This window comes from Zalophus californianus, chromosome 15, assembly GCF_009762305.2.
Source record: "Zalophus californianus isolate mZalCal1 chromosome 15, mZalCal1.pri.v2, whole genome shotgun sequence".
Lineage (NCBI taxonomy): Eukaryota > Metazoa > Chordata > Mammalia > Carnivora > Otariidae > Zalophus > Zalophus californianus.
This window is the reverse complement of record NC_045609.1, coordinates 14,978,640-14,995,908: the sequence shown is the minus strand read 5'-3', so window position 1 is coordinate 14,995,908 and position 17,269 is coordinate 14,978,640. Positions and strand designations below refer to the sequence as shown.

Genomic DNA, 17,269 nt, shown 5'->3' with positions numbered 1-17,269 from the left:
ATACTATAGTCTTTCACATTTAGCTTTTCTCAGACCCGTTTTCTTTCTTATGACTTTTTTTCCTGATAATACATTCCTAGTTAAAGATTAATTGAAACTAACCCCATTTGACTCAAATGGAATTTGGACACAGCAATCCCATAAATGTTGAGAAAATAGAATGGATACAGTGTAATTGCTTTTAAAAAAATATACATTATATGCTATAATTCTGAAAATAGCAATGTGGAACTTCAAAGGAGCCGGAAAAACCACGTGCCTCATGGTTGAATAAGTAGAGTAAGTACAAGGTTGTAAAGGCTGATTGTTTAAGAACAGGGCTAACAAGGGTCAAAAATCTTCACTGAAGTCTCACAAAAGGGGGCTCAAACACCCGTCGCTAGGTTACCCACAAGAATTTACCATTTCTGTGGCCAAAAAAGTTTATTTGCCTGGTCTGTACATTATAATTTCTGGTGGCGGGCTGGTGGGCTCAGGCTCTTCCTGGAGAAGGGCAGGAAGCGGAAGTTGGCTGCCAACCTGGAGTCCTCAGGCTGAAACCTGGCCAGGTGCCCGAAGCTACCTGTCGGGACACTGGCTATTTTTGGTTTCGGTCACTTTGCCCAAAAGATAAGGAATTTCAGGAATTCTGCTGAACACCTCTGAAATAGAATCCAAAACAATGGGCCTTTCATGGACCTCTAAACGTTTGGCATTCACGGTGTTATTTTAACTTGTTTTCTGTGCAAAGTATGGAGGCACTTAGCTCCTGTGGAAATTTGGACTGGGGGGGGCGGGTAGGGGGTACGCTCTGAAACCATCAGTACAAAGGCTGCTCATAGCACATTGTGCCCTGACATTTATTTAGAAAGCGATCAATTTTAAATATTTCTTTGTTAGTTCTCACTTTTATTTCTATTTTCACTTATTTTCGGGGCATTCTTGGCCTTTGCTTCTCAAGGGCTGCCAGGTCTTCCTGGGGTCTGGGGAGGGACAGTCTTTTTTATGCCTGTTTTAATCAGTGCTTCCTCATGCCTTCCTATGTGGATGTTTGTAAGGGTGAAGGACACATGGGAAAATGTCTTGGAAAACAAAGTTTGATAGAACTACAAGCCATTTTGAGCATTAATTTGGGGTTCTTTTTGGTGGTAAAAATAACCATTGTTTAAAAGTGAAATTAGTAGTAGTATAAGTGGAGAAATGTAATATTGCTGATGAAGTAGCTGATTGATTTGATTTTTGTTTGTTTGTTTCTGTAGTTTAAGTATTTAGGGTTTTAAGGGACTAGATATTTGTTTTTCTTGATATTCATGAGGAGTAAGGACTGAGAAATAAATATACCCTAAGCTGAAGTGGAAAGAAGGGAAGTTCAAAAAATTAATCTCTTCAGCAATCTACAAAATGAAATATCTGGTTGTTTTGCCCCCTTCTCACAACCAGTAGCTTTATCAGTTTTGCGGAACACTGGGGAAATCGTCTGGAGATGGGATCTGCAATCTGGCTCTGGATTGTAGCCACATGCTTTTGGATAACATTTCTAGACTGTGAACTGGAGATTACAATTCCCATTTCATAGAATGGTGTGAAGATGAGAAGAGATATTAAATGTGTGAAACGACTATACATAGAAGAGGATCAGTAAGTGGTAGGCAATATTCTTAGTATTAGAACTAGTGATAATTATCACTAATATCAACTATTTCACTGAGCAGTCAATGTAGAGGATACTTTGTTAGGTGATTTTGCGGGACACAGGGGAAATCTGTAAAATTCAGTTCCTAGGAGTAAGTAGCTTCGTATATAATTTAGGGCAATAAGTCTTATGTAAAAAGATAATGGACAAAACAACATAATATGTGGGTAATGGATGACTGGGAAGATAAAATAGTCCCTATTTTGTAGGATGCTCTGGAAGGTTTTCCTAAGGCAGCTGGGCCTTGAGAATAGGTACAGTGTAGATGAACAGAAAGAATAAGGGGCTATTCCAAACAGAAGTGAGTCTCCCCCCCCACCCCCCTCCATCTTTCACTTTATAGTATAGCATTGAGATTACAAGCAGGAAAAATGGTAGAATTTTGGCCTTGCTACTATCAACTGTGTAACTGTGAGTAGGTATATAAACCACCTTAAAGCTGATCCATCATCTATGTAATGGATATAAAAATAGAACAGGCGGGGGGCACCTGGGTGGCTCAGTTGTAAAGCATCTGCCTTCGGCTCAGGTCATGATCTTGGGGTCCCAGGATGGAGCCCCGCATTGGGCTCCCTGCTCCGCAGGAAGCCTGCTTCCCCTTTTCCACTCGGCCTGCTTGTGTTTCTTCTCTTGCTGTCTCTGTCTCCGTCAAATAATTAAATAAAATGTTTAAAAAAAATAGAACAGGGGGTTCTTGCTCTCTAAATCTCATCTTTAGAAGGTCAATGGGGAAAGAAATGTTACAACACAGCAATATTTATTCAGTATTGGCAACTTATGCAAGTCTCCAATCATACACCTCTTCGTGTTTAAATTTAGTGTTGGCTCTCTCCAGGTGCATTAACTCTTTGACTTTTATGACTTTAATATTATAAACATTTGACGATATAATGCAAACAAAATAAGAATCCATTGCAAAGTGAAATTTCAAGTCTTGAAAAGGAGAGTTCCCCAAAGTCCATGAAAATGATTTTGAAAGACTTACTAGAAACACTTTCAAGCCTATTGATAAAGGGTGTGTGTGTGTGTGTGTGTGTGTGTAATCGTCACAAAATGCTCTTTCAGGCACTATTCTAAGCACCTGATATGTATTCGTCTCTTGCTCACTACAGCCTCATGAGGTACCTATTATCACAATTCCCGTGACAGGCAAAGAAACAGAAGCAGGGAATCCGAACCAAGCAGTGTGGCCCAGGAGTGCACGTCCTTCCTTACTCCACCATACTGCCTCCACTGAGATCAGGTAGTAATTCTGCAATGATAGGAAATCAGAAAGAAGAGAATGGGCACCTGAATGAAGAGAGATTTCCAAAGGATAAAGCTCTCCTGAAAAACTGATAAAAGCTATCCTCTACGCAGTGTTGACAGTAGTTAAGAGTATATGTCTCTGGGGTCAGACTGTTGGAGCTTCATGGCTCCTTAGCCATGTGACCTTGGACCGCTTACGCAAGACCTATGTCTCAGCTTCCTTATCTATAAAGTGCACATAGTAAACAGTAAATACCTCTTGTATTGCAGTGTGGACTTTATGATTAAAATAGCCGTAAATGCATTTGACGGATAGAATATACTTGGTAAATGGTAAATGTTCATTATTCTTATAACTAACATTTGGGAAAATGGTCCTCTTTATGATCGTGTTCCAAAAATCAAAAAAAAGAATGTCTTATGCTATTCTCCAATTTTGTTTGGATAATTTATTCAAAAGACCTCCCACATGTGTTTTGTTTTTATCCTTCTAAGAGTTAGCACATAGTTACAGCAGTGATGCAAACGTCCTTTTTTAAAAAAAACCAAAAGCTAAAATAGACTTATTTTCATTTTATTTTTCAAGGTAAAACCTGAATAATAATCCCACATATGCCCTCTTTACTCTGAAATTTGGATTACTGTTTAAGTGGATTCATTCTGTTGCTTTATTTTTTTCAGTACTGATTGTCTTCAGATAATGAAGGCCTATGCCTTGGGATTTTTGTGACGATTGAATGAAATAAAGGATATGTGCAAGACATCTAGGAAAATGCCACACTTGTTAGCCACTCTCTTATTCATTTCTTGTTCATTTCAATTAGATGGGATTGGCATGAGCAAAGGGCAAGTATAAGAATGTGCATGTTGTGTTCATTTGAGAGCATTCAGCACGTGCTCTGAATGAGATGAGACACAGAGTAGATACGTGAACAGGAATGTGAACCGAACATGTTTGTCCCCATTGTCCTCCTCTCCCTGCCAACTCTCTCTCTCTCTCTCTCTCTCTCACTCTCTCACCCTCACCCTCACTCATACACTCACTGTCTCAGAGCTAATAGTGTGGTGGAGAAGTCAGAGGTGAAAACAAGTACTCCTCCTACCTTATGCTTTGTAAGGGCTGCAATAGAAACACAGGGTCACGTGAGTGTGGAGGCAGGAATCATTTCCTTTGCTTAGGGGTGTTTGGAAGGTTTCACCAAGAGGGCGCTATTTGGGCTGGATGAGCAGTTGAAGTGGAGGAAACACATGGTGTAAGGTGAAGTGTAGGTTGTTGTGCAGATGTAGAGGCTATGGTGGCCGCAGTTTGGGAGAGAGCCATTTTCTCTGAGTTACGTGGAAACGTGAAAGTTGGTGTGTCTTTAATGCAGGTTTATTACCATATAACTTACATACAGTAGAATTCACCCTCTCAGCGTGTTCAGTTTGATGAGTTTTGACAAATATATATAAATATATAATCCTGTAACCACCAGCACCACCACTACCACCAAGATGGAGAGTTTGCATCACCCCAGAAAGTTCTCTTGTGTAGCTTTGCCCTGAGCCACTGGCATGCCCTGATCTCATCCAGAATACACATAGAATCATCATCTGTAACCTGTGACGTCTGGCTTCTTTCACCGAGCGTGGTGGTTTTAAGATTCATCCATGGTGTTGGGTATATTGGTAGTTTGTGTGTGTGTGGAAGGTTTAAAAATTAAGGAAAGCTCTGCCATTTTAGGACAGTGGATCTGCTGGTAGATGCATTATCCTGTCTGGTTAGGACAATCGTCATGCCTGTGTGTGGCAATGAGGCCAGAAGCGATGTCATGGCAGGGGAAGTGGACACGGCGGGGATTCGGTTGAAGTGGAGCAGTGGAGCTGTGAGTTGGAATGCAGGATTTTAAGGAAGGAGTGAGAAAAGGTAGCAAAAACAGTAGGTTTAAAGCCGCCACTTTGTAGCAAATGGGAAGGAGAACTCTGGTTAGGGGGCTGCATTAGAGCCCCATGGAAAACCCAGGGAACTTTCTGCATGGTTGTAGGCAGAGGAGAATCAACCAGGGAGAGGAGAGAAGAACCCCAAGTGCTGGGAAGGGCAGAGTATGCGGGGGCAGGTGAGGAGACAGGGAGAAGCATGGTTATTTAAGCTACTGTTGCGTGAGAGCTCAGGCACTGACTCTGGTGGTAGTTCTGCTCCTGGAAGTTGCTCTTGAGCTCTGAATTTTGTCAGGAGGCTGGGGGGCCAGGAAAACAGGCATCCGGATGATGTTTCTCTAAAGTGTCTACTTCTTGCTATGGTTTGAGCTTTAGTAAAGCAATCATATCTCATAAAATACCTTTAGGAGTTAAAAATCTATAAGCATTTTGCAAGTTTACTATAAGATACTGTTTGATAATAAGGATTTATGGTGACATGTCATCTGCTTGCGATACTCTTGAATACCTTCAGTAGAAAAGGCTCTGCATTTAGATCAGGACCTAACTTCTAGGAAGAAAACAATATATTCTTACCAGGGAAACTCTCACCGACTTCTGACCCTATCCATGATACTGCAGTAAATGGTTCTTGCCCCTAGAAATCATTTACTTTCTCATGAAAAGAAGCATTCATAAAGAGTGCTAAGCCATGTTGTGCCTATGGATTTAAACCAAACAAACAAACAAAAAAACTTATAACCGCAGGCACCAGTAAAGGTGGTGATTTGGTGATGTGAGGAAGGCCAGATGGTAAAATACTCTGCTCACTGAGGTGAAGGCTCTGTCTTAAATACCAAGGAAACTGTGTGACTAGAAAATTATAAGAATATGGAAATAGCCCACCTTTGATTTTTTTTAAATTTTTTTAGTTTTGCTGCTTGAGAAGATAGAACATGATGACTTCTGCAATAAAACGTTGAAGATTACAGATTTCGGGCTGGCAAGAGAATGGCACAGGACTACCAAGATGAGCGCAGCGGGCACCTATGCTTGGATGGCGCCGGAAGTCATCAAGTCTTCCTTGTTCTCTAAGGGAAGTGACATCTGGAGGTAAGCACCATGCTTTTTGCTTTTGCAGACGGCTGCAGAAAATGGTTGCTACGCTCCCTTTAAATGAGTCCCAGAGTTTTCAGTAACTGAACGTGACAGAGAATGCAGGCCTTTTCTTCAATACACTCATTGGAGATATCTTCTCTCAAAATCTGTTTCTTTTTTTTACGGTGATTATATAGCAATAAATAAATAAATAAATAAATAATTTATTAATTAATTTATTTATTTATTTAGGTTTCAGGAGTGAACTTAGTGATTCATCACTTACATATAACACCCAATGCTCATCACAAGCACCCTCCTTAATGCCCATCCCCCGTCTAGCCCCTCCCCCATCCACATCCCTCCATCAACCCTCAGTTTGTTCTCTATCCTTAAGAGTCTCTTATGGTGCCTGGGTGGCTCAGTCAGTTAAGTGTCTGCCTTTGGCTCAGGTCATGATCCTGGCGTCCTGGGATCGAGCCTTATGTCCTTCAGCGGGGAGTCTGCTTCTCCCTCTCCCTCTACCTCTCCCCTGGCTTGTGCTTTCTCTTTCTCTCTCTCTTTCTGTCAAATAAATAAACAAAATCTTTAAAAAAAAAAAAAAAGGGGGGGTCTCTTATGGTTTGCTTCCCTCTCTGTCTTTTTTTTCCCCTTCCCATATGTTCATCAGTTCTGTTTCCTAAATTCCACATATGACTGAAATCATCTGGTACCTGTCCCTCTGACTGACTTATTTCGCTTAGCATAATACACTCTAGCTCCATCCACCTCACTGCAAATGGCAAGATTTCAATTTTTTGTTGGCTGAGTAATATTCCCTTGTGTATATATACCATATCTTTATCCATTCATCAGCTGATGGACATTTGGGCTCTTTCCACGGTTTGGCTTTGTTGATAATGCTGCTATAAACATTGGGGTGCACGTACCCCCTTTGAATGTGTATTTTTGTATCCTTTGGGTAAATACCTAGTAGTGCAATTGCTGGATCTTAGGGTAGTTCTATTTTCAGCTTTTTGAGGAACCTCCATACTGTTTTCCAGAGTGGCTGCACCAGCTTGCATTCCCACCAGCAGGACAAGAGGGTTCCTCATTCTCTGCATCCTCGCCAACACCTGTTGTTTCCTGTGTTATTAATTTTATCCATTCTGACAGGTGTGAGGTGATATCTCGTCATGATTTTGATTTGTATTTCTCTGATGATGAGTGATGTTGGGCATTTCTTCATGTGTCTGTTGGCCATCTTGATGTCTTCTTTGGAAACATGACTGTTCATCTCCTGCCCATTTCTTAATTGGATTATTTGATTTTTGGGTGTTGAGTTTGATAAGTTCTTTATAGTTTTAGACACTAACCCTTTATCAGATACATCATTTGCAAATATCTCCTCCCCTTCCATAGGCTGCCTTTTAGTGTCGTTGATTGTTTCCACATGTTTATTTCTAACTGTTTTGTAAGTTCAGTTGTCTGATTTTCAGTAAAAGCAGCTAGTTAGAAGAGGGGAGAGAGTTGCTAAGTTGGTAAAAGTTGACAGCTGAAAACCAAGTAGGTATTAGGAAGAAACAAAGCATGAGATTCTGTGGAAAGGAGTAGAAACTAGTGGCCACTAGAGCCGCCTAGCTGTGGAGCCAAGCGTCCCCACCCACCTGGAGCATGCGTGAATCCGGTGAAGCATACTCGAGCCCTGGGACGTCAGGGTGTGGAAGCGGGTGTGGCCCCCGCTCTGAATTGCACATTGCTTTGCTCTAGAATCTCCCTTTATAATGTTCACAGAAAAATAATTTCATTCCAGAGAGGTTACTTTACTCTGTGCAGTGGACTAGTGTTCTGTCACATGGACTGGTGCGTTAAGTGGCATGTTCACTGATCATCTCTCACCCTTCTTCCTCCTTCCTGGTTATTACAGCACAAAGTAACTCAGACGCTGTCACTGAATTTTTACAATATCTCCTGAGATTACCGCACTTCCACAGAGTAGGTAACCAAGGCACTGGGACATTAAGACATTTCCTCAGGGTTATAAAGCTAGTAAGTAGTTATACTCACATCCCAGGCCTGGGAGCCAGGTTCCTGCAACCACAGCCCTTGCTTATCAGGTTACCTGAGTCCTCAGGAGACCGCTTTATTTTTACTGTATCCTAGCCCGTTTGGGAGAGCAAAAGAAAAGGCATTACATTCTGTAAATAGCCCCATCAAAATAGTTCTATTTTTTCCATTTTTTTTTAACACATGGGTTTTTAACATAAGCCCTCTGCTCTCTAGAAAAATGACCTGTCTTGAATTATTTGTTCACTGAAACTCCCAAGAAACAAAGTTATGTTGTTGGTTATTGTTTATTTTAGTTTTGTTATGTGCTAAAGAGAATAGCAAGGAAGTGGCTTTGAATATAGACAGTTTTCAGGTATCTTCAGGATTTTTTTTTTCATCCCTTTCTCTGAGGTGATTTTTGTTGATTGATCTATGAGTTAAATTTACTTATTCTTGCAATTAAAGCATCTCTGCTAAGGCACTGTAATGTAGATAATTTTTAAGGAACTAAACAGGTAATTACCTTTGGAAAATACTGGATCCAACTTAATTGCTAATAGTGATAGCATTATATAATTTAAAAGCCCTGTACTATAGATTCCCCTTCTTTTCAATATAAAACAGTGCTTTGAGATGGCAAAGCAGACATCACTATTACTTTATAGATCAGTTAATTCATGATCGGCTGTTAAGGGCTTTGTAAGTGGAGACGTAGCTAGTAAGTAGTGATACTCCCCAAACTCAAGTCTGCAGCTTCCAGATGCAGCTGCCTTTCACTGGTGCCCTGGTCCTCCACCTGCTCAGGGAAGGAGCCCTGGACCCAGGGTCCTCAGGACTCAAACACCTTCACTTAGAGCTGGTGGAACATCAGCTGGAGGATCCCTGAGGCCCCACTGATTGGGCACATTCTGTCGTTTCTAAATTCTTATTCTGAAAGTTTTCAGTAGATAGTCTAGGGTCCAATAGGCACTGATGGAGAGCTTTTAAATGAGAGGTTATCATATCTGGGATGACCTGAAGCTGGAGTCTAGAGAGTTTCCAGCTCTTTGCAGACCAGGTCTTCAGAGATGAAGTTCTGTTCTATTATAGTCGTGATGCTCCGAGTCCCCATATCTCTTTAGATCAGAAGATAATCAGATGAGACTCAGACAAATTTAATTCCATAGCCAAATTTAAATGCTTCTTTTGGCATTATTCTGAGCTGTTCTGCCTCTCCTTTAGGTGTATTTTACTACCTTCTGTCTGCTATCTTTAAAATGATGCTTTAATGTTCTATATAAGCAACAAACTATGAGAAATGAGAATTAAGTTACTACTCTAAATTTCAAACTTTTTTAAAACTTAAAGCTAATGTTTTTAAAAATTAGAAAACTAAATAGGAATGTACTAGTTATGTTAGTAAATTAAAAAAAATAAATATGACTGTTGCTTATATGCCTGTGTGTTTCCATTTAAAATCACATGGGATGTCTGGAGTGAGTGATAATTTTTGTGAGTGATAATTTATGTATTAACAAAAGATAATTTGTACTTTATGTTTTGAAGAAGATAAAGGGAAACTAAGGTACTAATGGATACAAAGTTACAGAGATGTGTTTTGTCCCACCAGCAGGCACAAGAAGGCCCATGCTGATTTTTTTTGTCCATAACTATTAAGCAATATGGTAGAAAATATGAAGGGAGAGGCAGAAAGATAAACAGTTTCAAAAAAAAAAAAACCATTTAAAAATAGTCAGCATGGTTTGATCTAAGTCCTGTGGTGCATAGGATGAGATTTCTGTGGGGTTAGAGTCTTCAGTGACCTGACAATCCTCAAGAGGTTTAATTCCGGTGTAGAAAAATGAGATAGAAGGAGAAACATCAAAACCACCACATTAAAGTGTGACCTGGTTCTGGACCTGGTTTAATTCAATTATGTACTGCTCCTACACTTTCCTATTCATTAGGTAGTTTTAATTCCTGTCATGAATGCATAACTGATTTCTGGGAAGGTGTGTACTTACATGCATTTGGGAGGTTCACTGGAAGAGCCCACCTCCCACCTTGGGATAAGTGCCACTTAAGGGTTTTGTTGGAAGAGAAGATTCTTAATCAGAGCTGGATGAGGGCTCTGATGCATTTATCCCACCATTTGTGTCATAAGGAAAAGACATCATTTAACCCATGTGACTTTATGGTAGTTTTGCTTTGCAGCTATGGAGTCCTGCTGTGGGAGCTGCTCACGGGAGAAGTCCCCTACCGTGGCATCGATGGGCTTGCCGTGGCTTATGGGGTAGCAGTCAATAAGCTCACTTTGCCCATTCCGTCCACCTGCCCTGAGCCATTTGCCAAGCTCATGAAAGGTCAGTTTCTGTGTGTCTACGGAGGCAAGGGGATTTGCTCAGGAGAATGTCTGTATATTTTTTAACCAAAAGAGTAATTTCTGTGATTCTAATTTTCAAACACTTATAAGCAACTATACTATTTTATGAATTAGAAACCTTGTCTTCAATCTAAGATGTCAGGTAAAGTATTGATGGATTAAGTAACTTTTTAAAAACCAATCTGGTTTTATCAGTGACACATTTATGTACAAAATTTAACCAACTGGTAATAAAGTTTTTACCAAGTTATACCAGTAGCGCTCAAAGACAAAATTGAATTGGCTTCCTTCTGCTATTTTAAATTCTACCTCATGATCAAAAATGTTTAATGATCTTAACCGGTCCTGTTTTGCCATGACCTTATCTATCTGATGCTTGTCTTTTAAAAATTAACTGACTCCTTTTGCAAGCAGCTAGTTACCTTCCTTCATTATTAGGCCATTTCTTAGAACCTCTCTTGTGGTTATAACCTTTTAGAAACTTTGGTTTTCTTGGGTCGAGTTCGAGAACTCTGTATCTGTAAATCACCTGGCTAGTGCAGCTTAGGCCCCTGAAACAGAGTTCATGGTAAGGTATGGACCTCATAAGATAAACAACAAGAGCCTTACCTAATAGTAAATGTTACGCATGCCACCAACCTGGTCACTGTGTAAAATAAAATGTTCAAAACCATTATCAGTTGATTTTTAAAATCTTCAGCAGATTTTACACCCATCTGCATGGGCTGATAATCTGAACTATGCCAAGAAACAGAATTAATGGGGTTCTTGTTGATTTTAGAATGCTGGCAACAAGACCCTCACATTCGTCCTTCATTTGCCTTAATTCTTGAACAACTGACAGCTATTGAAGGGACGGTTATGACCGAAATGCCTCAAGAATCTTTTCATTCCATGCAAGATGACTGGAAGCTAGAAATTCAACAAATGTTTGATGAACTGAGAACAAAGGAAAAGGTGAGAGATCTGTATTAATTGCATAATGTACCCACATCTCTGAAGATTATGGAAAACGTGAGTCAAGAACACTGTTAGCGTTGGGCGCCTGGGTGGTTGAGTTGGTTAAGCAACTGCCTTTGGCTCAGGTCATGGTCCTGGAGTCCCGGGATCGAGTCCCACTTCGGGCTCCCTGCTCAGCAGGGAGTCTGCTTCTCCCTCTGACGCTCTTCCCTCTCGTGCTCTCTGGCTCTCATTCTCTCTCTCAAATAAATAAATAAAATCTTTAAAAAAAAAAAAAAAGAACACTGTTAGCGTTATTATAAAAGACTTTCAGGCATGAATCTTTATTGATTCTTACCTTCCAGTTTAAACAAAACAAAACTGTACTCGAAATGTGTAATTAGAACATAAACAACCTTTTATTAAGGGAATTTTGAAAAGTAAAACAAATTAAAAAAAAAAGGGAATAGCATACTAAACCCTTTGTATAAATTAACCAACTTCAGTAATTGTCAATATTTTGTCATTTTGTTCATCTCCTTTACCCATTATCATCCTTTTTAAAAAATGGGAACCTTAAATTCAATCCTCGACTCATGTCATTTTACCCTTAAGTCTTCAATGTGCATCTCTCACTGGTAAGAATTTTAGAAATAACTTTTTTGCCATTATTACCTTAAAAAAGTAATAGCAGTTCCTTGATATCATATAATATTCTATATTCAAATGTCACAATTTGTCTCAAAGGTGTCTTTTTATAGTTTTTGGTTATGTCTTTTAAAGCCTTTTTTATGCTAGACCACCCCCAACATACACACACACACACACACACACACACACACACACACACACACACGCCCATCCTTTTATCTCCAAGGCACTGCTTTGTTGGAGAAAGTGGAAAAGTGTGTAATTTTTTAACTTTTTAATATGATGAGTTAAGCTCTGGTTGGTTTGTAAATTTTAAGAAGCACAAAATAAACATGTATGTTAACTGTGCTGGAACTGCATTTATGCCTCCACATGCCAAATGACATGTGAGAAGTGAAGGCACCACACAGGATCAGAAGGCAGACTAGTTGGGAAGTGAGTTCAGTTGGCATGGTCCCCCGTGGTTATAGACCGACCTCACAGCCCTGAAGGACCCCACCGTTATGGCATGGCTCTGTGCTATAAGGGCAGTACTCACTTTTTAAAAGATACTTCTGTAGCACTTGAGCATTTTGATGAATCAAGGTTTATTTTGCTCATCAAGTGTGTAATTGTTCAATAAGTTAAATTCTGTTGTATGTGCAATAAATGTCTGGACAAAGTCCAACATTGCAGGCTTTTGATAACCTTTATGAAGCCATGTAATTGTCCAGGAAGGAATTTTTATGCCTCATACATTTGTGATTCTGAAATGGTAGAATTCTTTTGAAGAGGGCAGTAATGCTTTGCTAAATAGAGTCCACTCACCAATCCCAATTTACGACATTGAAACATGGCGGAGAATCATTCCCCCCTGTTAAAGTTACTTGGCCTTGTATGGTGTGGCTCTCTGTTACATCTCTAGACTTTTCCATTGACCATAACACCAAAGGCTTGCAGTCAGCCCAAATGCAAAGGTCAGGGCAGAAGAGGGAATAACAAGTTGTGGTGTGGATGTATGTGCATAAGCATTTCTTGAGCTAGAATATATAATACTGTGTGCAGTACCAAGACACTGTATGCCCACATTCTGTTCTTGAGTAGCTGACACCCACCATTGCCTTGCTGAGCTGGAAATTAATACACGGCATGTCGTAGGTATCCCCCAAGGTGCAAATGGTTTCCTTAAAAATACATATAATTTAAAAATGTGTCTCTGGGGACCTTGGTCTGAGTTTCAAGGTCATGTTTTGTTTTCCCCAGCAAACAAGTGTTGACTGTGTACCGTGGGCTGGGAGCAGTGTTAGAGTCCTGGGATACAAAGATGGATATGACAGTCTATATCCTTGAGGTCCTTAGAAGGCCAGGCTAGGGATTTGGGATCTTGTTGACAGGTTTTTAAAAGGGGCCGGCTATGTATCTTGGCACTATTTTCCCGCTGGACACTGAAGTCAGAACCTACTCCTCATCCCCTGCCCAATCTTCCTTGATTCTACTTCTTCTTCTTCTTTTTTTTTTTTTTTTTATAATGGGATTGCTGTTCTCATAGGTACCCAGTCTTAAAGTTCTTAGAAGATGTTTCTGGTGGTCTCCTATGTGACAGAGCCCAGCAGTGGGAATCCTTCCCCTCATCCCTTCCCACCTGCCTCACTGCGGCAGCATCCCACCTGGGTGCTCTGCATCCAGTCTTGCTCCCCTCACCACCACCTCCAGTGACCCTTCTACAGTGCAGAGGCAGAGCTGAGCATCCTTCGTCAATGGCCAGTCCCTTCCCTTATTAATTTGCTTTGTCCTAACATATTTAGCCTCACTTTGTCACAATCATACTGAATTTCTTTTGGTTCCTCTGATGCCGTGCTCTTGACCTTTGGTCTTGGTGTACATTCTCTTCTCTGTCCAGAATACTGTTCTCTCCCTTGCTTTTGGTCCCACCTCACAATTGCTGGATCCTTTACTGTCAGTCCTTCGTAGCTCCCTTCCCTTACCGGGATGCACTGGATAAACTGTGTCATGGCATCCCACACTTCCCTTGTTGGGGTTGGCGCTGAGTCCTGCTTCATTACTATTCACTTGCTTAATTGTTCTTGGTTTGCCTTTTCTGCTAGGTAATAAGTTCATCAGCTGTGCTATCTTATTCTTGGTCATCTCCATCCACAGCATTGAACAAAGTACTCAGCACAAGGTAGATATGAAATGAATTAACCTACATAAAGTTTCTTAATATGCTCCTGATAAGTATTCTAATAAGTGAGTGATATTAGCAATTATCGTTATCACATTATTGCTGTTTTAAGTAAAAAGGAATTTAAATCTGTTCTGAATCTTATGCCATCAAAGGGGTGTACAACTCAGCTGTTAACTGCTGCTTATGTGTTCTTGAGAGACTCCCACATGTGTGGACAGGGAAATTTTGGTTGTTCACTTCGGCATGGTTGGGGAAAATGAAAACCTGGGAATGGCTTCAGTACCCATTAACAGGGAAGACACCTCAACTGCTATATATTGATTCAGTGGAAATCTGCAAACTAGTTAAAACGAATGGATTCTAGCTACATGTTTCAGCATGGATAAATCTCAAACATAAGGTTGAGTGGGAAAAGCGAGTTGCAGAAGAATAGTTACATTAGATACCACTTATGTAAAATTATAAAACACATAAAACAACGCCATTCAAATGTACAAAAAGACTGAACGTACAGATAAGGGATGGACAGAAAGCAATTGAGGCACAGCAGATCTGCAGAGGGAAGGGAGAGGATTAGTCAGCCGCACGTAGGGCTTTAGCAGATCTGAGACAGATCAGGTTAAAAACTTAGCCTTTATTAAACATTGATGGTGAGTGCATGGGTATTTGCTATTCTGTCTAATTGTAGTGTGTTTTAAATATTTCATAATTTTAAATGATTAAAATAAAGACTAGAGAGGAATATGTAAACTGCTAAAGTCATTTTTTTCAAGTAGTAGATGTGTAGGTAATTCAGTCCCTTCTTGGATCTTTCAGTATTTTGTAAGTTTAACAATATAAAACAAGCAAATGCAGCCTTAGATGGTAGGTTTGATTGTCAGCACCAGGTTTTAAAGAACCTCCCAAGGAGGATGATGTGGAAGACAGAAGGACCTGGGAATCCATCCAATCTGAGCAAAGAACAGAAGGGGTGCAGAAGGGGCTGGTACTTTCAGGGGCTACCCTGGAATACTGGAAGAACTTGAAGGGAGGAAATATGCTTCCTGTTGTTTCAGAGTTTGGCAGTAGGACTTCTCGGGTGAAAGCTCCAGGGATTAAAACGTGGTCTCCGAATCAACTTTCCAATGCTCAGAGCAGACAGCAGTGCGGTAGACTGTATTCGGCTTCCTTCCCTCGAGAGATTCGAACAGACTAAGGGGATATCTAAATGGGATTCTAAAAACTCTGATAGACCCCCCCCCTTTTTTAAATATACATTTATAGCAGAGTGCCAAAATCTATAGCAGTCTAGCAAAGTGGTTAAGACTAGAGCCAGACGGCTGGCTGGAATTGGGGCTCTACTGTTTGCTGACCCAGGACTGCTCCCCCCGCCCTCCTCACCATGAAATGTCACAGAAAGCCTGCTGTCTCCCTGGGGGTGCTGTGAGGCTTGCTGAGTGCTGTATGCAGAGTGCTCAGAGCAGTGCCCGTGCTCGGCAAGTGCTGAAGAGAGTGGTGGTTTTGACTGGAACCAGAATGGGTTCCAGTGGCCGCTACCGTTTCCTGGGCCAGACAGTCAGGAAACTGGGCTCCTCTGAGCAATAAAATGCTTGAAAACGACCCGACCGGATTACTTTTCAAATCTTGCATTGAGTTGAAGGATTACTTTCAGTGATATTATTAATACATTTCTTGGAAACTTTAATACTTTTCGTTGACTTAATATGATAGGGAAAATACATTTTTTTTTTTTTACACTTTCCCAAATTGTTCTCAGGAATTCTAAGGTTAGATGTTTAATAGCAAAAATAAAAAAGATTTTGGGGCATGGGAGTGGACTTTGAGGAAAAATAAATCACAGGATTTACAGTTTAGAGGTGATATTATTAATAATTATGATTTTTATCTATTTCATTTATTTATTTTAAATTGTTGGTAATTATTTATGACACTGCAGGATAGAAGAATATCCGGTGAGTTCATTCTTACTATATATGTGGTATAAAAGTCAAAAAGCATGCTTCAGAAATCATGTCTGCTCTTTCTCCATTTTGGGGGTTTATAGTAGTTTGTTTATTATTCTTTGGATTCATTTTTGAGTTATCCTCTGGTGATGTCTTTGCTTTTTCTTTTTATATTCTTTTTGTGCAGTGCCCCTTGAAAATAACAGCATTCATGGTATCTTGTGAGCCTTTGACTTAAAATTAAAGGGAATATATAATGCTTTTTTTTTCCTTAAAGGTTTCTAACTGCCTCTTTTTTGACAGAGTCAAAAGCACAGTGTACGTGCACTATCTCCCTTTCTTGTTCACTGATTGCTTAAGGTAGGAGGCGTCAGACTTGGAATTAATGGTCAGTAACTTGGCTGTGCTCTGCATTACTCAGTAAACTGCAGCCTCCACAGATAGCAGTTCCTCCCTAAATTCCTGGCTTCTTATCTTCATGCGTCTGTCTTTGTGCATTGGGTGCATGCACCTGGTTTTGAACCACTATTAGAAGGCATGTCACCATTAATGATTAACATCTACTGCCAGGAATCTTGATTTGCCATTATTAGAATGGCCCGTGCCAAGCAATTAAACAAATATTACTGCTTAGAAATTTCAGCAACCAAAAGAATTTTTGTGTGTGCTTCATAATTTCAGAGTATTCAAAGAGGTGCCTTTTTTTTTCTTTTACTTTTGAATGTTTTAAAATTCATTCAGAAGGAAGAATGCTTTGGCTGCCTTCTTTTTGATTTTTTTTTTCTTTCTCTGATGAAGTCTTGGGCAAGTGATTTTTTTTTTTTTTTAATTTATAAAGTCATTGCCAGAGAATTCACATTTTAGCCTGGGACCTGGAATTAAACATGGTTTCTTCTTCAATTATTGTTGTAGTAACACACAAAAAGCCTAATTGAATTTGCTGCCCTTATCTGTTCCCCATGCCATTTCATTTCACAGTAGCTAATTGGATTGACACCAACACCACTGAAAAGTAATATCTTAACAAAAGGGCAGACAGTAATGAGTTAGAAATTGGAAGTTGCCTGGAAAGTATCCTCTGTCCCCAAATACACGATGGTAAGATCTCCAATTTGGACAAACTGGTTGGAGAAGGCCGTCTGTTAAATAATGGATTCCAGAATTTTTTCTAATATGTACCATTTTCTTTTCTTCTTCTTTTTTTCCCTTTTCACGTAATAAATAGTAATTTATGTCTGGAGCAATGTAATGAAAAAAATACTGATCTG

The 17,269-nt window shown here is 40.0% G+C and overlaps 1 protein-coding gene across 3 annotated transcripts in view; it reads left to right on the top strand.

Annotated features, from left to right (window-relative positions):
• Positions 1 to 17,269, top strand: part of MAP3K21 (mitogen-activated protein kinase kinase kinase 21) — a 57,307-nt gene that overhangs the window by 11,038 nt on the left and 29,000 nt on the right. For all 3 annotated transcript variants that reach the window (XM_027596491.2, XM_027596490.2, XM_027596493.2), the window contains exons 2-4: positions 5,749 to 5,929; positions 10,136 to 10,284; positions 11,086 to 11,261. In XM_027596491.2, the coding sequence (XP_027452292.1) occupies positions 5,749 to 5,929; positions 10,136 to 10,284; positions 11,086 to 11,261 (506 nt within the window). The remainder of the gene's footprint in view (positions 1 to 5,748; positions 5,930 to 10,135; positions 10,285 to 11,085; positions 11,262 to 17,269) is intronic.